At 58.2% G+C, this 21484-nt stretch overlaps 2 protein-coding genes across 5 annotated transcripts in view; both read left to right on the forward strand.

Annotated features, from left to right (window-relative positions):
- The first annotated feature begins 232 nt into the window (after window positions 1–232).
- Window positions 233–5372, forward strand: ARL13A (ADP ribosylation factor like GTPase 13A). Its single transcript, XM_063170928.1, has 8 exons — window positions 233–291; window positions 1295–1365; window positions 1582–1831; window positions 2085–2301; window positions 2460–2665; window positions 2749–3083; window positions 3400–3501; window positions 3947–5372. The coding sequence occupies exons 1-8, from the start codon at window positions 233–235 to the stop codon at window positions 4021–4023; spliced, it is 1317 nt and encodes a 438-aa protein (XP_063026998.1). The 3' UTR covers window positions 4024–5372.
- A 7014-nt stretch (window positions 5373–12386) lies between these two features.
- Window positions 12387–21484, forward strand: part of ATP11C (ATPase phospholipid transporting 11C) — a 54102-nt gene continuing 45004 nt past the window's right edge. For all 4 annotated transcript variants that reach the window (XR_010029785.1, XM_063170864.1, XM_063170863.1 and 1 more), the window contains exon 1: window positions 12387–12451. Coding sequence is in view for 3 of the 4 variants with exons in the window: in XM_063170864.1 (XP_063026934.1) it covers window positions 12425–12451 (27 nt within the window). In the remaining variant the exon portion in view is untranslated. The remainder of the gene's footprint in view (window positions 12452–21484) is intronic.

Genomic DNA, 21484 nt, shown 5'->3' on the forward strand with positions numbered 1-21484 from the left:
ATGAGCAGGGTCTGTGCCCATGGGGCATTGCCCGGGACAGATTGTTCTCCAGGTTGGCGTGTGCACACCAGACTGGAGGCAGCAGTGCTGTGCCATGGGACAGGGCACCCAGGATGAGATGTTCCCTGGCATGAAGAGAGAGCCCAGGGGAGGATGAAGCACAGGGACACGCTGGGCTGCTCGCGTCGTGGGGGCTGCAGAGGGGCCGCCCCTCAGAGCAGGGCTGCAGACCATGTTCCACCTCTTCTCCCACTGCTGCTCGTGGCTGCAGGCCATGCAGGAGCCTGTCAGGTAGGTCCCTGTGCCCGCTCCGGGGTTCCCGGGGGTGACGGCATTTACCCGTGTGTTTTGAGTGTCACCAGGGTGGTGACAGGGGAAGACAGGTGCCCAAACTGTCCCCAGAGTGCCGAGCAGGGCACACAGGTGTCCCCACTGCCCCTGCAGCAGGTAGGGAAGCAGGCTGGGTTGGGAAGCAGGCTGGGCAGGGATGCACTGCAGGGATGGTTCCAGGGGGATCCTGGCTCTGCAGAGTCAGCAGCTCCCCAGGAAAGCTGGGCAGGATGAACTGAAACACCTGCCTTGTTTGCATGTGTCGGGACATCCAGGCTAATTCCCTGGGACAGCGCTGCAAGGAGGTTTATGCTCCTCTCCCTCCAGAGGACACCTTACTTCACCTGCTGTAATTCTGGAGGTGGAGCTGTGCCACCTCTACTGCTCTGTATGTTTAGGGAAGAAAATGGTATTGCAAATAGCTGCAGTGGCTTGTCAGTGGCAGAGAAAGTGTTGCCTGTGTGCCTCTGGTGGATCACATTGCTGGAGAGCGGGCAGCACTGTTCAGTAACAGGAAAAACTCCTGAGTCCAGGCAGAAGCTCATAAAATCATCCTTGCAACCTTTCCCTACCTGTGTATGCTCAAAATGTACTGCAAGGGAGGTGTAATTACTGACTGCATATAAGGAAGAATCATGCTGGCCTGTGCATATAATCGCTTAACCTTTTATGCTTTGAAAACAAATCCTTGCCATGGGCAGCACCTTGCAGGCTCTGCAGCGTGGCTGTCCCACGGTGTTGGGGTGGCTCCAGGCACTTGTGCCTGTCCTCACCCTCTCCCTTGCACCAGGGATTGTCCCTGCACTTGTCCCCAGCTGAGACAGAGCCTGTGTCACCGTCCTGCCCCTCTCCTGCTGAAATGCAGCGCCGTGGGCAGGGTGCCCTGCCCGGGGTTAGGGTTAGGTCACTGTCCCCAGGGAGCAGAGCCTTTCCTGGGGGGCTCAGCCGCTGTTGTTGCTCGCAGGAAGGTGACCCTCCTTGTCATGGGGCTGGACAATGCGGGGAAAACCTCCGTCATCGCGGACATGGAGAGAGGTGAGGAGCGGCACAGAGCCGGCCCAGACGGGGCAGCGGCTCTGCGGTCCTGTGGAAGCAAAGGACCGAACTCCCGAGCTCCAGGGCCGCTCTGGGCGCAGGGCCCGGCGTGTCCGGGCAGCGCTGGGGTGGGAGCGGGGATGTGGCGGGGCAGAGGGGCGCAGGCACGGGGGCGCTCCCGGCTCCCTGTGCCAGCCCCGCGCTCTCCCCACGCAGCGCTGCCCGGGGAGGCGCTGCCCGGGGCGCAGCCCGGCCAGAGCCGCCTGCGGCTGGACAGGTTCGAGGTGACGCTGCGGGACCTGCCCGGGGCTCAGCGCTCCCGCAGCGCCTGGCGCAGCCACTACAGCGAGGCGCACGGGCTGCTCTTCGTGCTGGACTCCGCTGACCTGGCGCGGATGGAGGAGGCCCGCAAGGTGCTGGGCCGCGTCCTGAGCCACCCCGACGCGTCCGGGAAGCCGCTCTTGCTGTAAGATCGGGGTGGAGGCCGTGAACTGGGGGCGAGGGGCGGAGCGAGACCCTGGGGGTCGCGGGCTGCGGGCTGCGGTGCCCCGGGGACACGAGAGCCCCAGCGGTGTCTGGGACATCGGAGCATCCGTAGGGAGGAGGAGAGGTGAGGAGGGGGCTCGGTGCCAGGTGAGGCTGGGGCAGTGCTGCACCTGAGCGCAGGCAGACGGGATAGGGCACGCCGAGCGCTGACGGCCGCTCCCGCCGTGCCCCAGGCTGGCCAACAAGCAGGACGCGCCGGCCGCGCTGCTGCCCTGCGAGCTGATCGAGCGCCTGTGCCTGGAGCGCCTGGTCAACGAGCACCGCTCTCCGTGCCGCATCGTGAGTGCGGGGCTGGCCCGCTCCCGTTCCCGGTCCCTGCTCCCGCTGCCCCCTCCGGGCGCTCCCGTTCCCCCTGCCCGATCCCGCTCCCGCTCCCCGTTCCCGTACCCGGTCCCGTTCCCGTTCCCGCTCCCCGTTCCCTCTCCCGCTCCCGTTCCTGCTCCTCGTTCCCGTTCCTTCTCCCGTTCCCGCTCCCGCTCCCGTTCCCGTTCCCCGCTCCCAGCCCTCGTTCCCGCTCCCTCTCCCGTTCCCTCTCCGTCCCCCCGCAGCGCTCCCCGCGCCGATCCCCGCTCTCCCGTTCCCCGCAGGAGCCGTGTGTCGCCAAGCGGGTCCCGCCCGCCGGCCCGGCCCGCACCACGCTGCAGGGGCTGCGCTGGCTGCTCCGCGCCGCCGCCGCCGCCCCGGGCCCGCCGGACGCCGCCCCGGTGCCTCCCGCCGCCCCTCGGGCCGCCCGCGGCCGCCCGCCCGCCCGCAGGTGAGTGCCGGGGATCCACCACCCTGTGCCGGCCCTGCTCCCCCCGCAGCGCTCGGCCTCACCCCGCTGCGCTCCCCTCGCAGGGACCGGCCGCTGCCCGGGGAGGAGAACGGGGAGCCCCGCGCCGTGCGCCCCGGCTGCCGCCTCCTGCCCCTGGTGAGTGAGGGAGCGATGGGACCGGGATGCACGGGGGCGAGAGGGGCTCTGCCGCCTCCCCTCATCCCCCTTCCCTGCCAGGAGGAGAGCGCCAAGGGCCCCAGGAGGAGGAAGAGGAAGGTGAAGAAGAAGGGCTTGGGGCAGGCAGGCCCAGCCGAGGAGCCGGAGGGGCCGGGAGCAGGGGCTGCCGGGGGGCTGCTGCTCCCCAACAGGGTCGGGCAGGAGGAGCCCTCAGCTGTCGGGACGGGCACCCCGCACCCAGGTGAGAGGGGACTGAGGGGGCTGCCAGCCCTGCAGGACCCCAGGGCCACCCCAAGGGAGGTGGCCAGGCCTGGCAATGTCACCAAATATTGCGCACTGGTGGCCGCCACCTCCATCAGCTCTGCTTGCATCCCAGCTGAGTGCACAGCCGGGTCAGGGATCCAGAGGGGAAGAGGAGACAGCCCTGAGCACCTCCACAGGGGATGGTGCAATGCAGGACTGCGCTCCTGCCACCAGCAGTGCTCTCAGCTGGTTTGGTGACAAAGGCACCCTTGCTCAGGTGTGTGGTGCCTGAAATTTTGTATTTCTCTATTCAGCACAGAGTATGAAAAAGAAAAAAAAGAAGAAAATCAAGAATAAAATCAAGTCTCGGGAACCTTCTCTGGAGCAGCAGCGTGAGGAGGTCTCAAGCACCTTTGGTTGGTATTTCTCAGGACAGATTTTGCTGAAAGCACCAGGCTCTGGCCTGCTGGCAGCGGGCTGTGCAGGGACACTGACCATGGGGGGCTTGGTGTGGGGACATGGGCACAGACAAGTGCTGCTGCAGGGCTGGGGGCTGCTGCAGGGCTGGAGGCTGCTGTGGGGCAGATGCTGCTGTGGGGCAGATGCTGCAGGGCTGGGGGCTGCTGTGGGGCAGATGCTGCTGGGCTGGGGGCTGCTGTGGGGCAGATGCTGCTGTGGGGCAGATGCTGCTGTGGGGCAGATGATGCTGTGGGGCAGATGCTGCTGCCCCTGCCGTCGGGTGGGATGCAGGGAGGCCACCCCAGCGCCTGTGCTGGGTCTGGGCTGTCCCTGCAGCCCTCACTCAGCACAGGCTGCGTGCAGCTGGTCCAGCCCAGGGCCTGACTGCCCCCTTGTTCCCAGACTTGTACCGCCGGGCCATGCTGGCCCTGAAGATGAGGCAGCAGCAGAGGAAGCAGCCGTCGGCCATCGCTCCCTGAGCAGGGAGGCACCGAGCGCGGGCTGTGGTCCCGAGGAGCCGGGCTGCAGGGCAGGGCAGAGCTGGGAAAGGGGTCCTGGGGCACAAACTGCATCTTTGTCCCCTGCGCGGCTGAAAACCAGGGATCCGCAGGGCCAACCAAAAGTCCCTTTGTAAAACGCCTCTGGCAGCAGCCCCGAGTGAAAAGGGAACAGCCGGCCCCTTGCTGCCCCCTGTTAGCATTCCCTGGAAGACTCCGACGAAACACGGATCGGTCTGTGTGGAGAGGGAGATCCGAGCAAACACCAGGGGGAAAGCTCGTCCCTTTTATTGCCCTGCGCCGGGGAAAGCTGTGCTCGCAGGTCAGGGCTGACCCGGGCCGGCACTCCCTGCCTGCTGCCCGGAACGGTCCCGTTCCCTGCTGGTGACCCAGGGAGGGCAGCCCTGGGCAGTCTGCAGAGGAGCTCCACATCTGGCAGGGCTCGGGACCCGCTTCCCACGCTGCAGGAAGGTGGTGCCCGTGTTTGTGCACCCTGCTGCCGGTCAGTGAACATTTACATTCAAAGGCAGCTGGTGGCAGAGGCTCCATACCCAGGAGTGACCCTGCCACCCTTCCAGGAGGGACACTGTCGCTGGCAGCCTGGTCCTCTGCTGCTGCAGGTGACACGGGACAGCAGCAGCACCCCTGTCTGAGCCCAGCCTGTGACACTGTGACACCCCCTGTTTGCCAGAGCAGCAGCAGCACGCCTGTCTGAGCACAGCCTGTGACACACTGTGTGTGCAGAGCAGCAGCAGCACACCTGGCCGAGCTCAGACTGTGACACACTGTGTGTGCAGAGCAGCAGCACAGCCTGTGACAGACACACTGTGTGTGCAGAGCAGCAGCAGCACACCTGGCCGAGCTCAGACTGTGACACTCTGTGTGTGCAGAACAGCAGCACAGCCTGTGACAGACACACTGTGTGTGCAGAGCAGCAGCAGCACACCTGGCCGAGCCCAACCTGTGACACACCGTGTCTGCCAGGCTGCACGGCAGGCACAGCTGCCCTCAGCCCTGGAAACACTCCACCTGGAGTCCAGGGTTGGTGTTTTTCTCGTGGCACCTGCAGCAGGCAGCGTTGGAAGCTGGGGTGTGCGTTAGTCACCTCTGCTCCCCTGTTACTCATTAACGGGCTCTGCCTCTGCCGACCAGGGAAAGGCAAATCAAGGGAGCCCTTCCCTGGGCAGGGCTGGAAAGTGAAAGGAAGAGAAAGTGGCTGCTCTGCCTTGCCAGCCTGCCATAAAGCTCTGACTCGGGGGTTATTTGTAAATAAACTGTAAATAACAGCAGCAGAAGTTGATACTGCCCTGTAAATACAGCACTTTCAGCAACACCTGTCTCAGTGTGGTGGAGTTCCCTGGGGTGTGGGTGCTGGGGGTACCGGGCAAAGTGGGGACCAAAAAGGAGATGGTGGCTCCCACGAATTTTGGGTTTTTTGGAAAATGCTGGAGCTCCAAAGGTGCAGGAAGCAGGAAGCAGTGCCTCAGCAGCTGCTCTGGAAGAACACATTTTCTATCTCTTGTGCGTTGCACCAACAGCACTTTCTACAGGGTGCCAGCTGGGTGACGCAGCCCTGCTTTGCATTTCAGCACTTGGATATTATCTAGCACACCCTTCCTTTCCAGTTTCCAGAGAAGCTGACTCAGGAGTGCCAGGGTAGGCAAAATATTGTGCCTGGTGCCACCAGCACTGTTGTGGTGCCTCACCCGGGCTGTGGCTGCATTGCTGCGGAGTGGTGTGTGAGTGCTGCATTTCTGCAGCTCTTGTGCTGCTCTCCCAGAGACCCAGCAGGGCCAGCAGCAGCTCTGTGCACAGCCCGGGCCATTCTGAGCCTGAAGGATGGAGAGCCAGAGATGGAGGAGTCTGAGCCTGGCTGGGCTCTGCCCGGGTCGATGCTGTTTGTGTGCTGCCCGGAGAAGATGAAGAGATGTTTCAGCAAGTGCCATGGGAACACACCTCCCAGCCCCTCATGCCGAGGTTGCTTTGCACAATTGTGTTGTTTCCTGATGGCTGTGATCACTATCAGGAGTTACAGCTGAGCAGTGAGCCTGCTGCTCCTCTGAGAAGAGCACTGCTTGGTCAGTGTTCAAAGCCCACCGAGTCTCCTGTGCCCAGGGCACCCCCAGTCCTTGCAGGCAGCACGGAGAGGCTGCAGAGAGCCTGGAAGGTGGCTCCCTGTGCCGAGGCTGCCAGCCCCTCCAGTTCCACCCACGGCCCTGCTGTGCTTTCTCCAGGGTCATTGCATTTCACTTTCTGCACGCTGCCAGGGCTCAGCCAGCACTACACTTTGTGTTACAGCCCCCCAGACAGGGATGGGGGTGATCTGACTCTGAAACCTCCTGTGAGAGCCCCTGGTTTGCCCCACACACACGGGCAGGGCAGCAGGCTCCCCATGGCAAGCTCTGGCTGAGAGTACAGGCGCCTCTGCTGCTCTACATCCACTGCTGCGTTAATAAAATCTAAACCCTGTGGGTTTCCTCCGCATACATTACAGTTTCCAGGAGAGTGGGAAGCATCGTGGATCTCATAATCATTTCCAGGACTGTGATGGAGTCACCTTTTGGGGATCAGCCTTGCTGGCAGCTGCAGTGAGGATGCTCTGAGGGGCGGGACAGGGAAGGGAGCCTGCTCCACACATCGGGGAGTGTGGGGTGGCAGACCCATCAGCAGCCGGGCCTGACAAAGGAAAAGAACTGAAATGAGAGACAGAGATTTGTGATGTGTGAAAAACATGGCAGTTCTTGGCTCTTCACTAACCCAGATTTACAGAAGAAGGAGCCAGTGAGTGGTTTTTGAGAGCACCTCTGACACTGGAATGTGAACAGTGATTTAGGGCAGTAAAGGGAATTAATTACAAGGTGATCCAGGTTAATGGGTGTTTGGAAAGGCAAACGGAACGGGACACATGCTGTGGGGTGCCTCCCACTGTAAATCTGTAAACCCCATCACCTGCCCTGGGGCACATAAACGGCCCGGGAAAGGGGAGGGGAGTCCTGGGCACCGAGCCTGGGGTCTGGGCTGGTGAGGGGCTCACGTGGAGCCCTGCCCTCCCTGCTTTGTGAAAAAGGTACAAAAATTAATTACAACAAATCGCAGCCCAGCAGAGCAGCCCCTTGGCTTTGCTCTGGGAGGCACTGCTGAGGTGTGGGCTCTGACCCGTGTTCCACTGCTGTCCGAAAGCTGCTGTAGTATGTACAGACCTAAATAAACCCGTGTAAAGCAGGTAAGTGGATTTTAACCCTGGAATGGGTGCTAGGGTTGATAAAAGCCTGGGGTGGGTGTTTCTGTACTTGAGCAGCTCGTTGCTATGTTCACTTTCTCCTGCTGGCAGGTTCTACCCTCTGACTAACCTGGGTGGGCTGGGTGCCAGCACTGCTTGTGGAAGGTTCCCAGTGCAAAAGTGAGTGTTGGGAAGTGGCTCAGCTTTTTTCAGATGAGCACACCAGGGCCCAGGGAATTTCAGAGATCATTCAAAATATTGCAATATGTGTGGTAACAGGCAGCTCAATATGTTGAATAATGAGCAGCCATGCACAGGGTTTCTTTTGGATGTTTTGTTACCTGTTGTAGACACTCTGTTGTGTTACACCAAAAATGAGATCTGGAGAGTTTCCTGTCATATATACTGAAAAAACAAAGCTGAATTCATATTGGCAATAACTCCCTAAGCTTCTTTTGATGGCCAGAAGGAAGCTGTTAATGCTTTGTAAGGAGGGAGAGGACAAAGGACTGGAAAATGAGAAACTATGAAAACTTTCTAGGTTAAAGGAGCCTTGTTGGAGACATCGTTGCTGGCAGAAGGAAGAAGGATATAATCAAATTTATTTAGTAGATAGGTTTGTCTTGAGGCACCAGGAAATGTGCTGGAGTCTGAGTACATAAATTTGTCACGTCATGTACCAAATATACTTGTTGGGTTTCCCCTCCTCTGAAAAAGAAAGTCTTCTTTTCAAAAAGGGGAATTTTGTTAACTAAAATTAGTGTTCTCTTTCACAGATTGTCACCCTGTAAGTTGCTGCATATTTGAACAGGTGATTTCACAATATAAGGACAAAGTGCCTCTTGAGGAAGCCTATCAGTGTATTAATTAGGGCTTCTGCTACAGGATATCTCTGTGTGTGGGATCAAGAGCCAATTTCTTAGCCAAATCTTTTCATGTGAAAGTCAGCTGCATCAATCAGAGCTCGGGCCTTGCCTGTGAGAGATCTTTCACCTCCTTAAACTGCACTTTGATTTCAGTTCGGCTGAGTTTAGCAAGACTGCAGCCCAAATACCCGACCTGCATAAATCCTGCCTGGTGCCCAAGCTCTCTTCTCAGACCTTACACCCCACCTTCCATGCACAGCGCAGCTCTAGGAGAGGCTTGGGGGGCACTTTGTGGGGGTTTTCTGTGTTTGCTTTTTGGGCTGTGATGAACCTGTGGGTCACAACAGAGCCCTGCCTCTTTCCAGAGAGCTGGGACCGGGCAGCCCTGAGCATGATCTCGCTTGTCCAGATGGAATGGCCCTGCCCTGGCTGTCAGGGGACAGGTGTCTCAGCAGTGGTGGCACTGTGCAGCCCTGAGCATGATCTCCCTGCCCAGCTGGAACGGCCCTGCCCTGGCTGTCAGGGGACAGGTGCCTCAGCAGTGGTGGCACTGGGCAGCCCTGAGCATGACATCCCTGTCCAGCTGGAACGGCCCTGCCCTGGCTGTCAGGGGACAGGTGTCTCGGCAGTGGTGGCACTGGGCAGCCCTGAGCATGACATCCCTGTCCAGCTGGAACGGCCCTGCCCTGGCTGTCAGGGTGCCTCAGCAATGGGTTTTTCCTGCCTTCTCCCGGGCACTCCTGCCCGGTGCGAGGAGCAGGCACTCACTGGGCAGGTGAGGATGCCCTGGCAGTAAATGAGCTGCCAACCCACACGCTTGGTTAACGAGACCTACTTCAGGCTAAAGACAAACCTGTAGTACCTGTCCGGCGGTGGGAAGGACTTGGTGAGAATGAATGCATCTCCATTGATTTCACACGACATCGGATGTTACAAAATCCTTACGGTATTTAGAGACATGGATAGCCGATCGCCTGCTTTATTGGCAGTGCTTTATCCTCCGATGGCCACGCGATGGCAGAAGACGCAAACACTGGAATAATAAATGTTTAAAAAGCCAAAAAACCCCAAACCCACAACGGTGTTAGAGCGGTCCCGAGGCCAGAGGGAGCCCGGCCCTGGTTCCTGCCAGGGACTGAACTCCGACACCCCCATGGCCGAGAACAGCCAAAACAAGGCCAGGAGGAGGATTCTGTGGGAGGATTTAATGGATTCACCCACGCTGTGAGTAAAGGCTCTCCCTCGTTGCTCCGTCCGTGCCCTGGCTGCAGCGTGCCCAGGCTCGGCTGATGCACCGATTGCTTTGTGCTCATTTTGGTGCCAATGGAAGTGGCGATGGACTCCAACCGGGCTGTGTTGGTGCTAAATTGTCCCTGGCGCAGGGCACAGCCCCTCGTGGTGCCTGCCGTGGGCAGGGCACGGCTGGGCTGGCAGCAGTCTGGGCACAGCTCTGGGCACAGCGCCGGGCACGGCTGGGAAAGGTGCATTAACGCAGATTTCCCCTCTACAGACCCGTGAGCTGACAGAATTGCCACCAAATCAGCGGTGGAACCGTGCAGGTGGTTCCAGGCTGTGGAAAAGCCCCGTCAGGGCTGTTTGCTTCCTCTCTGCGGGGCTGTTCTGCTGAGATGGGGTTTTGCTGCCTCTGTGTCAGCAGCAGAGGGGTGGCAGCTGCCTGGAGCTCTCAGCGAAACCCTGCCCGAGGCTCTTCGGGGTCAAGCATGGACATGGATGGATCTAAACAATCTGGGTCACTGCAGGACACTGTGCTCGGGCCGAGTTTCGGAGAGCAGGCCCTCACCTGTGGCTCCTCCCAGCTGTGATTGCCCTTATTTCATCTGGGAGCTCCCTGGAAAAGGGTCTCTGTCCCTGGTGGCAGTGCATTAAAGATAATTGATACAGAATTAAAGATTAGATATAGTCCAAGTCTTGCATTTTGCTTCTAATCCTTGCAAACTTAACAAAAATTAAGAAATTATAATTTCAAATTAACCGTGTAGGGGCTGCAGTTTGTATGGCACAGGAGCTGCAAGGACAAGTGCAGCTGCATGGGTTCCTCTGCTGGTGACACCAACTCTCCTGATCAATCAATTCAGGTGGAAGGTGAGGAGCAGCTGTGCCTGTAGCAGCTCATCGAGGAGAGAACAGAGCTGCTTTCCTGTGGGCCAGGTAAGCCACATTGCCTGGGCCTTTGGGGACATGCAGGGGTCAAACCCCAAAGGCTGGGCTCTTCTGGTCTGTTCAGCACCCACCACGGAGCCCTGCCACAGGAAAAGTGTCTGAGAACAGCTCCCTCTTCCAGCCAACACAAACAGGCCAGAAAAACACCAGGAAAGAACCCAAAAAGCCAGGCAAAAGCTGCAGGGTAGCTTGGTCTGACTTCAGTGCTCTGCTGCTTTGTGGGGGAGGGAACTCTACAGCCAAACTGGTTAGGCATTCTATAGAGATGTTTAACAATTGCCCTTCGTTGTTTTAAAGCGGCTGGCATTGTTCTCTGGTTTCCTCTGTTGTGGTGAGGCCTTTGTGCGGAAAGGTGAGTAAGAGCCCAGCTGCACGGGGAGCCGTGGCAGGGCTGCCCCTGGGATGCAGGTGAGTGCTGGGAACGCTGCTCTGCCCTGCAGGGCTGTGGAGCCCTCCCTGATCCCTCTGCCTGCTGCCTTGGGAGAGCTGGGGTTAAACCCCCCAAAGCTCCTGCCTGACTGCTATTTTGGTGCTGGGGCAGGCTGGGATGTGTCACACCGTGTGGAACTGCCAGACAGTGGGTGCCACTGCAGAGCAAATGGGACCGCTTTAGCCGTGGTAAATCAGTATGATGCTATTCTCACTTTAGAAATGCAAAGTGAAAAAAAAAAAATCTGTGTTTTCCGGGCCTCTGGAAGCTGCCAGAGCTGCTCTCTAGGCCCAGTAGTGGTGCCTCAAGGTGAGTTTTGCTCAGTTTGCAGGAAGAAGCTGGCTTTAAAACGGGAGCAATGCAATCTGCTGAGATGGCAGTGGCACCTGGGCACGGGGCTGGTGGAACCTGCCCACTCCTGGAGGTGCTCGGAGCTGTCAGCAAGGACAGCCCAGGGAAGCTCCCTGCCCTGGTGCAGAGGATATTGCTCCAGAAAAGGCTGTTCTTTTGCTGGGCAATAATGATGTTGAAAACAATAATAAAAACATGTAGGTTTTGTTAGGTTACAGCTCGTCCTTTTCAACTTGATGTTGAAAACATAACATCATGTGGATTTTGTTAGGTTACGTCTGGTCTTTTTCAATTGGGTGCTGAAAACAACAAAAACATGCAGATTTTTTTAGGTCACATCTGGTCATTTTCAGTTTTGGTGGTTTACGTTAATATTCTCATGCTCTGTGCCTGCTCGAGTAGGGAGAAGGTTCCTGGAGGAAGCATTTCAGGGGAGTTTTACTCCCCCTTGCTCTGTCCCAGCATGGGGAAGGAGGTTTGTGTTCAGCCTGAGTGCTGCAGGAAGGTTGGAGGCACCAGGGACTGCTGGGCAGCTCTGGGCCAGGAGGCTGCAAAGTCCCCTCGTGTCCCCTGTCCCCGTGTGCCCCTTGTCCCCGTGTGTCCCTTGTCCCCCCTGCCCTGTCCCCGTGCGCCCCTTGTCCCCGTGTGTCCCCTGTTTCCCCCTGCCCTGTCCCCGTGTGTCCCTTGTCCCCCCCTCCCGTGTCCCGTGTGTCCCCTGTCCCCCCTGCCCCGTCCCGGCTCTCCCCTGTCCCGGCTCTCCCCTGTCCCCGTGTGTCCCCTGTCCCGGTGTGTCCCTTGTCCCCCCCTCCCGTGTCCCGTGTGTCCCCTGTCACCGTGTGTCCCCTGTCCCCGTGTGTCCCCTGTCCCCCCTGCCCTGTCCCGGCTCTCCCGTGTCCCCCCTGCCCTGTCCCCGGCTCTCCCCTGTCCCCGCTCCCCTGTCCCCGCGTGTCCCCTGTCCCCGGCTCTCCCATGTCCCCCCTGCCCTGTCCCCGCTCCCCTGTCCCCGCGTGTCCCCTGTCCCCGCTCCCCTGTCCCCGGCTCTCCCCTGTCCCCCCTGCCCCGTCCCCGCGGGTCCCCCTCCCGTGTCCCCGGCCGGGCTCGGTGGCTCCCCCTGGCGGCCTGGCGGGGCCCGCGCTGCTCCCAGGCTGCTCCGGGCGCGGCGGCGCCGCCTCCAGCGGCGGGACAAAGCGGGGCCGAGCGGGGCCGGGCCGGGCCGGCGGCATGGAGCGCGGAGCGGAGCGGGGCCGGCGGCGCGGCCCGCAGCCCCTCTAGGAGCGGAGCGGAGCCGGGCCGGGCGATGCGGCCGTGAGCGCGGCGGGGCCGGGCGCCGCCGCGATGCTCCGCCGCAGCCTCAGCCGCCTGGTGAGTGCGGGGCCGGGGCGCGGGCGGGCAAAGTTCGCTGTTTTTCTCTCCCTGCCGTGTGCTGGGGCCGTTCTCCCGCGGGGCTCCCGCATCCCCCTCCCCGCGGGGTCCGCCCGCGGCCCCGGCCCCGCCGCGGCGGCTCCGTCCGACCGTGCGAGCCCTCCAGAAGTTCGCTTTGCTGCCAGAGCCCAGACCTTGTTTTTTCCTCCCGGACCTGCCGGAGGGCGCTTCCCCGGCCGGCAGCGCTCCCCGGACCGCGTGGCTCTTCCTGCCCGGGGCGGGATGCGGCTCTGCCCCCGCCGGCTCCATCCCGGTCCCTGCCCGCTGCCACACGGGCTGCTCGGAGATTTCACTGTCACCTCACTGCTTGGCCTGGGCTCTGTAATTACTCATGTTTTCCTTTTCCGCAGCAAATGTGCGAAAAGCGGTGTTTTACCGTCGTTCCAGGCGCTGCTGTTTGTTCAGCAGTGTCATTGATTGCGCAGTGCGTAGTTAGCGAAGTTCCTGGAGTTGGGGCGGTGTGTGTGCTGTGTGTGTGCTGTGACACAACCCGAGCACTGTGTCATGGAGCTGGGGCTGTGTGTGTATGCTGTCACACAGCGCGGGCACGCTGCGATGGAGCTGGGTGTGCTGTGACACAGCCCGAGCACCGTGCCATGGAGCTGGGCAGCTCTGGGCCGAGGGGCTGGAAAGCTGCCCTGGGAATAGGCTGCCCTGGCTGAGCCACAGCCCCAGCACCGTGCCATGGAGCTGGGTGTGCTGTGTATATGCTGTGACACAGCCCGAGCACCGTGCCATGGAGCTGGGTGTGCAGTGTGTGTGCTGTGACACAGCCCGAGCACCGTGCCATGGAGCTGGGTGTGCAGTGTGTGTGCTGTGACACAGCCCGGGAACACTGCGATGGAGCTGGGTGTGCTGTGTGTGTGCTGTGACACAGCCCGAGCACCGTGCCATGGAGCTGGGTGTGCAGTGTGTGTGCTGTGACACAGCCCGAGCACCGTGCCATGGAGCTGGGTGTGCTGTGTGTGTGCTGTGACACAGCCCGGGAACACTGCGATGGAGCTGGGTGTGCTGTGTGGGTGCTGTGACACAGCCCGAGCACCGTGCCATGGAGCTGGGTGTGCTGTGTGGGTGCTGTGACACAGCCCGAGCACCGTGCCATGGAGCTGGGCAGCTCTGGGCCCAGGGGCTGGAAAGCTGCCCTGGGAATAGGCTGCCCTGGCTGAGCCACAGCCCCAGCACCGTGCGGGGCTCCGGGGCGCTCCCGGTTACTGGCTTTGCCCTCAGGCCCGAGTCGCGCTCTCCTGTTCGCTTTTGCTTTGGAGCGAGATATTTTTTCCAGACTTGAAGCACAAGGGACTCTAAGTCGCCTTGTTAAGTCTGGAGGTAGCTCTGCGGAGCTGGGCAGGGAAGGGTTTGATTTTTGGGTCGGTTTTCTGTTTGTAGGCAGTGTTTCTGTGGCAGGCTCTGGGTTAGCCCTGTGGAGAACACACCTACCTCAGCCATTGTTTTGCAGCCTCGGGGACAGATAGATGAGATGGAAACTCAGTGCCCTGACTGGCTTTGATGCCTTTTGGGTTCAGCTCTGCCCTGAGTGCTTCCTTCCCCGCCCAGCCCGGCGGCAGTTTTTGTGCCACTCATGTCAGAGGCGTTTGTGGTTTGAGGCATCTCCGCCGGGTTCATACAGAGCTTTTTCGGGTGGCTGCTTGCTGTGAGCGGGTGCTGGAGCTGCCTGCCTGGCTGCTGGACCCAGCACCCTCCTGACGGGTGAGGAGCAGCCCCTGCCCTGCCCGGGGTCCCACACGGTCCCTGTGTCACCTCTGGGTCCCTCGGTGTGGAGAGGAGATGCTCGGTGCTGCTGGGGTGTGATGTCCTCTGGGGTGCAGAGACACCATCCCTGCACAGCCCAGGTATTTCCAAAGGCTCTGTGCAGGGCTGGCTGTGACAGCAGCCCTTGGGAAGGGTAGAGAGGTGTTGTGGCTGTGGCAGCAGCCCTTGGGAAGGGTAGAGAGGTGTTGTGGCTGTGGCAGCAGCCCTTGGGAAGGGTAGAGAGGTGTTGTGGCTGGAGGAGCAGCCCTTGGGAAGGGTAGAGAGGTGTTGTGGCTGGAGGAGCAGCCCTTGGGAAGGGTAGAGAGGTGTTGTGGCTGTGGCAGCAGCCCTTGGGAAGGGTAGAGAGGTGTTGTGGCTGTGGCAGCAGCTCTGTTCAGGGCCCAGGACCGAGTGCCAGGTCAGCTGCAGTGTTGGTGTCGTGTTAGGCACTGATTGCCCCTCCTGGCTTTGTGAGCAGCACTTCAGCAGCGTGGAGCAGTTTATCAGGCTGGTGCAAGTGCTGTGGGTCCCCCATACCAGCCTTGGCTGATAGAGCAGCTCGTGCCCTGTCCCCAGCCCTGCGGGCTGCCGCGGTAGCCTTGGGCCAGCCCTCTCCCTCCTGCTCCATGGGAGAGCAGGGCAGCCTGTGCCAGGCTCTGAGCCATCCTGAGGTGCTGCCTGGCCCTCGCTCCTGCATGGGCAGTGCTGCTCAAGGGAGGCTCATCCTGTGGCCGTGGCATTGCAGGAGTTCACTGCAGTTATTAAAGGCTGCAGATTTGCTGGCACTTGGGATCCCATAGGGCTGCTCAGACAAGCGCTGTAACCTCTCCACTGTGTGGTCTCTGCCTGAGGCTCATAAATACCAAGAGATAGTCAAAATCCTGTTTTCAGTTGTAACTCACAGCTTAGGCACAATGGAGGTGACTTGCCCTATCAGCATGACTGTGGCTCTGGTTTTCCCTCCTATAAACTCTGATCCTGCACAGGGTATGAAATGGGATGGTGAGAAGAGCAGGAAGGGTCGAGTGGTGCATGTGGGTCTGCACAGCTACCTGGGGGTGCAGACTGATGCTCTCAGAAACAAATTGGATTCTGAACTTTGATTTGCACCACCGAAATAATCCCTGTCACAGGAAGAGTGGGGCTGGGATCACTGCGGGGAGGTGGGATTGAATTGCCATGGTTAATCCACTTTTAGGAGATACTGTCAACTTGAAATATAACTTTAATTCTTTTTTGGAAACAGATTCTAGCACTGGAGTCTCATTTTTAGTCTCCTGCTGCTTGTACGGCTGTTGTGGGAGGGTGCAGGAGCGGGGTGGGGAAGTGTGGGGGTGTCCAGGGGGGGTTTGGGGTCACTCTGCTGGGCTGGGCTCCTCACAGCATTGTCCACTTGCGGCTGGCTGGGCAGTGCTGCTCCCTGTGCCTGCATCACAGTGGGCTTTTCTCACCTATTGCTCTCCTGTTCTTCGCTGAACCCCGGGGCCGCAGCTCTGCCAGGGCTGGGGGAGAGATAAGGGAGGAATGCAGAAAGAGAACTCACTGATGCCCTTGTTATTGGCAGTTTTCCTCCCACTTTGCCTTTATTTAAGGCCAGTCTGGAAGCGAGCCCCGGGAGCTGAGACCCTGCTCATGATGCAGGAAGGCTGGGGTGGTGGGGGAAGCACCCCGGGGTGGTGGGGGAAGCACCCCAGGGTGCTCTCCCTGCTCTTGGGGTGCCTGCTGCTGGCTGAGCCCCTGGGCTGCTGCTCTGTGCTGGGTCTCTCTGCAGTCAGTGCAGCTCCTTGCCCTGGCTCTCTCCTGTTTGTGTTCAAACCCAGCATAAGTGAGAAAACAACAAACAGTCTGTAATTGGGAGCAAAACTCTTCTGCTGGAGTGTTTGTGCAGAGTGTAACAATAGGACCTTAGTTGTGTTATTCCAGTTAATGAAATACCTTGGGGCCTGATCCTCTTTGCAGCCCGAGTGCTGGTAAATCCCTGGTGTCTGGCTGGGCTCCTTGGGCGCTGCTGGCTCTCAGCGCTGTGTGCCTGTGTTGGGAACAAGGTGTCCCTTGGGTGGGTGTGCAGGGCTGTCCCTGGGCTGGGCCTGTGCCTCTGTGCCCTGTCACAGGCTGCAGTGATGTTCCCTTGCTGCTCCTGCTGGGCTCTGCATCCCTCTGTGCTGTGCCAGCCGTGGGCACCCCAGCCTGGGCATCCCTCTGTGCTGTGCCAGCAGGCATGTACCCCCATCTTGGGCATGGGGCTGTCTGCATCCCTGTATCCTGTGCCAGCAGTGGGCACCCCAGCCTGGGCATCCCTCTGTGCTGTGCCAGCAGGCATGTGCCCCCATCTTGGGCATGGGGCTGTCTGCATCCCTCTGTGCTGTGCCAGCAGTGGGCACCGCAGCCTGGGCATCCCTCTGTGCTGTGCCAGCAGGCATGTACCCCCATCTTGGGCATGGGGCTGTCTGCATCCCTGTATCCTGTGCCAGCAGTGGGCACCCCAGCCTGGGCATCCCTCTGTGCTGTGCCAGCAGGCATGTACCCCCATCTTGGGCATGGGGCTGTCTGCATCCCTCTGTGCTGTGCCAGCAGTGGGCACCCCAGCCTGGGCATCCCTCTGTGCTGTGCCAGCCGTGGGCACCCCAGCTTGGGCATGGGGCTCCCTCATCCCTCTGTGCTGTGCCAGCAGTGGGCACCGCAGCCTGGGCATCCCTCTGTGCTGTGCCAGCAGGCATGTACCCCCATCTTGGGCATGGGGCTGTCTGCATCCCTGTATCCTGTGCCAGCAGTGGGCACCCCAGCCTGGGCATCCCTCTGTCCTGTGCCAGCAGGCATGTACCCCCATCTTGGGCATGGGGCTCCCTCATCCCTCTGTGCTGTGCCAGCCGTGGGTACCCCAGCTTGGGCATGGGGCCCTGTGGGGCAGGTCCTACCTGAAGATACCCACCCCACTGAGACCTGTTCAGAAAAAGGCTGAAAAAGGGACATGGCCCAAAGTCACTCTTTAGATGGGAAGTAAATTTGGCACTGGGAATAGGGGAGAAGGGGCAGGGCTGGCTGGGGGGAGCCCCTGGGGGGCACTGGGCACTGTGGGGCTGTCCCTGCCCAGCTCAGGGGGTGTGGGAGCTGTCCCAGGCTGTGGTGGAGGATGCTGATTCACACTCCCATCTTTAGGATGTGCAGCAAGTGTGCTCTGTGTGCAAAAATAGATTTTATTACACATCTGTGATTTTCTTTCACACTGGTTTTTTTTCCCATAGAGTGTGAACCAAACATTAGTGTGTGATTGCAGTTCCCATTCTAATAATAAAGATGATTACGGTTCGGAGTTGGAAGCTGTAGGAGTTGTCTCTTCCTCCCAGTCCAGCCCTGTTAGCACCTGGAGGGTGAGGCTGCATGTCAGATGCCAGCTTCTGCAGGAAGTGTTTGCTTTCATTGGTGTGACAAAAACCTGCGAGCAGCAGAGGCTGGGGCTGGGGTGTCTCTGGGACACCAGGTGGCACAGAGAAATCTGCTGGGGAAAATCCCACATTTGAAAAGAGCACAGATTTCAATGAAACCCCTTGAAATTGTCATGAAAGTTGCTGGAATTGTGTTCTGTGAGATGTGTTTGGCGTGACAGCAGTGTCCCTTGTGCTCAGGCAGTTCCCCTGCAGCAGCCACAGGGCAGCCCATGCTTGACCACAGAGAAGTCAAGGGAGGCTCAAATGGGGAAGCTGGGGCTGCAGAGAGCTTCGGCTGCAATCCCCCATTGCTGCTCCTTCCCTGGAAAATGGGGACACGGGAGTTTCTCAGGTTCTGGGGGGCACGGGGGTTTGTGAAATTCCTGTAACCGTTTCCTCTTTAACTGTCTGCTCACTGTAGCCTTATTCCCAGAAATAGCTCAGCCATTTGGCTAAAAATAAATAAAAATCAAACAAAAAGCAAAAGCGTGCCCTGGGATAAACAGCTGCATGTGTTCATGTGTTCAGTTCAAGTTTGGGAAGTTGGGAATGGCTCCAGGGAGGGCTGGAAAGCACCGGTCAAACATTAATGATAAGTGATGCTTCTAATTAAACTTGGGCCATGCTGAAACTTTTCTGTGCAGAATAACGAGTCTTGGCTGTGTTTTCTTCTTCCCTCCATGCCACTTTTTGTCCCCAGCTGGTGTTTTCCTAGGAGTAATGATGATTGTTTGGGCTGTGCAGGAGAGGTTTGGAGCTGAGCTGAGTGGAGCTGCAGCTGAAGACATGGCAATTTGCTTTTAATGAGAAAATTTGTAAAAGCAAACGGGACATCTATTAATAACAAGCTTTTCAGCCTTGCCTTTAATTTCATCCTGTTGCCTTTGGTTTATGTGTTTCCTTTCTGATTAACACTGCTGTGTTCTGGCTGTAGCTGTCTCTAGTGGAGAGATTTATTGTTTTAAGTGTTAGTTAAAGCAGAGCTGATGGAGAGCATTCACGGTGTCTGTAAGTCAGATGAAACCTTCACACCCACATTAGTCGTTGTCTGCCAGTGATCATGTTTTTGGCAGTGCAGGTTTGGTCCCTGTGAGCATCTTCCTGCCATGGCACCAAGCTTGCGTCTCCTGTCCCAGGTGAGCAATTCCTGGCATTGTGGGACTGTGCTCCCTTGGGAGGTTAAACCCTTTGCCAGGAAGTGCTGGGCTGGCCAGGTGGGGAGCATCTCCCCACCTGCAGAGGAGCTGGCACTGCAGGGACAGGGGAGTGCCTGGGAAGGGGGAATTTCCAGGCAGCTTGGACCCCGGGTGACAGAGTGTGCTGTTACCCCAATTGCCTGTGTTACCGTGCAAAATGCCCTACCTGTGCATCTAGACTGGAGTCTGCTCCTCCCTGCTCATATTGGCAATATTTCTGTGCTGTCTGAGCTCTGGGAAGGACGGGCTGGTTTTGGGTGTTGCGGACCTCACCTGCCTGTGCTGTCCCAACCAGCACACCTGTGTCCAGCCCGGGCTTGGAGCCCCACAGGTGATGCTGTGGGACCAGGAGAGCCTGGCTCACCTCTGCAGCCCTGCCCCTGCCAGCTCCCTCCCTCCTGCAAGTAAATAAGATCTTTTTTTCCTACTTCAATTAGCAAGCAATATTGAGGTTCGGCCAGGCTGCTGTGTGCTGCAGGGGATGGCAGTGAGTGGCAAACTGCTTTAAAGCTTGATTTACTAACTTGTAGCCTGGGGACACTGAAACTTGCCTCTTTTAAAAGGTCTCCTCTTTGCTGCCCTTGCCCTGGCAGCAGCTGGGTCAGGAAAAGCCTGTTCTGCCCAGGGCTGCAGTGACTTCAGTAGCTGTGTGTGCATTAAATATACATGCTTGCAATATATGCACATTAAATATGCATTTAAGCAATGCAGAGATGCATTAAATATATATATTTATTTTTGCCTGTGGGCTGTGTCTCAGGCTGGGCCAAGCCCCAGGGAGCTGCTGGGCAGTGGTTGGCACAGGGCACTGTCCTGGTGGCTGCAAGGGGCATTTGGGTCCCGAGCCCCACACGGACAGGGGCGTGGGGAGAGGAGCTGAGGCTCTCTGGGGGCAGGAGAGCTGCCCTGGGCTGTGCCCCTGCTCCCCTCCATGGTTCTGGTGCTCTCACAGGGATGCTCCCTGCCACAGGTGCTATCAGAACCTGCATATCCTCTCTGAAATGTGCAGCCCCTCGTGCAGCCCCTCTGCCCACTCCGTGGGCTCCTCCTGCTGACTCCGGTGCCTTTCCCCCAAACCTCAGTGGTGCTGTTGGGATGGGATTCCGGCTGAAGCCCATTCAGGCTGAAAGCACATCTCCTCAGGCCGTCCAGCCTAGCTGATGGTGCTCCAGAGACATTGTCCTGCCCTCCCTAATGAGAGCCCAGTGCAGACCCAGCTGTTTGTACAGAGCTGCTTGTTTGCCCCCTGCAGCACAGGAGGGTAAGCCCATGCAAGGCTGTTCTAGCTGGGTGTTTCGCTCTCAAATCAGGCTTTTCTTTCCTATTTCCCATTCCTGAACAGGATTCCTGTTAAACTCCATTGTGGCCTTTGCTGAGTAATGCTTTGCTGCAGGCTTTTTGCTCTTGTTTTCAGCTGAATTTCAGGATCTGTAGGTGAAAGGACTCCAGCCTTGTTTATGGAGGGCTTGGTAATGTTTTGCTGTGTGTTTTCAGAGAATCTCTTCATCTGGCATGTCCTGAAGTATGCTGTATACCTTAACAGGATCCTGTGAGATGATTGAAGTGGGAAACAGAGGCATTGCTCCCTTGGTGCATGTAATTTGTTTGCACTGTTCTGGCCAATTTGCAGACCAGAGGGATCCTCTGTTTCCTGTGCTGTAAAGGACCCAGAAAAGCTGAGTAAGATGTGCAACAGGCTAGGCCAGACAATTTGAAGCGCTTCTTTGGTGCTGCCATCCCAGATCTCTTCAGCAGTAATACAAATTAAATACTGCTTGACTGCAGCGACGCTCTGCTCTGCTGCTGGAGTCTCAATTGGCTTAAGAGGGGAAAAAAATAAAAAAAATAAATCTCACTGCCGGGAAATTAAATGCAGGGAGAAAAAAAATCCACTTTTGTGAGCAGCCCTTCCATCTTTTATTATGATTTCTGTGTAATTCCTCCCCAGCATTCATGCAAAGCCAAGCAGCTGCTATCTGTAGGGACTCAGACTGCACTCAGGAGGCTAAAGCCAGCCTTGAAATGCAGTATTAATGATTTTTTTTTTTTCCTGTTTGCTTTGGGTGGTGTTTTGCATGCCACTTCTGTTCAGTCTGAGTTGTGGAAGGTTTTCATTCTTCTTGTTTTTTCCTCCTCCCTTGCAGCTCACCTTTTCTTACATTGTTTGCTGAGGGAGGGAGTGCAGTAAAATGAGCTGTGATGCCCGGAGGCTGTTGTCCTCATATCAGCCAAATTGGTATTGTGGAGCACAGAATTTCCGTGGGGGGATCGGTATTGTGGAGCACAGAATTTCCATGGGGGAATTGGTATTGTGGAACCCAGAATTTCCATGGGGGAATTGGTACTGTGGAGCACAGAATTTCCATGGGGGAATTGGTATTGTGGAACCCAGAATTTCCATGGGGGAATTGGTATTGTGGAACCCAGAATTTCCATGGGGGATTGGTATTGTGGAACCCAGAATTTCCATGGGGGAATTGGTATTGTGGAGCACGGAATTTCTGTGGGGGGATTGGTATTGTGGAACCCAGAATTTCCATGGGGGATTGGTATTGTGGAGCACGGAATTTCTGTGGGGGAATTTCCATTGATATTGTGGAGCA

The sequence above is a fragment of the Melospiza melodia genome, chromosome 16 (genome assembly GCF_035770615.1).
Source record: "Melospiza melodia melodia isolate bMelMel2 chromosome 16, bMelMel2.pri, whole genome shotgun sequence".
Taxonomy (NCBI): Eukaryota; Metazoa; Chordata; class Aves; order Passeriformes; family Passerellidae; genus Melospiza; species Melospiza melodia.

Coding starts and splice junctions, on each gene's coding strand:
- ARL13A (XM_063170928.1), top strand. CDS start 233: ATGTTCCACCTCTTCTCCCACTGCTGCTCGTGGCTGCAGGCCATGCAG. Junction 1,366..1,581: donor CATCGCGGACATGGAGAGAG/GTGAGGAGCGGC, acceptor CTCCCCACGCAG/CGCTGCCCGGGGAGGCGCTG. Junction 3,084..3,399: donor GACGGGCACCCCGCACCCAG/GTGAGAGGGGAC, acceptor TTCTCTATTCAG/CACAGAGTATGAAAAAGAAA.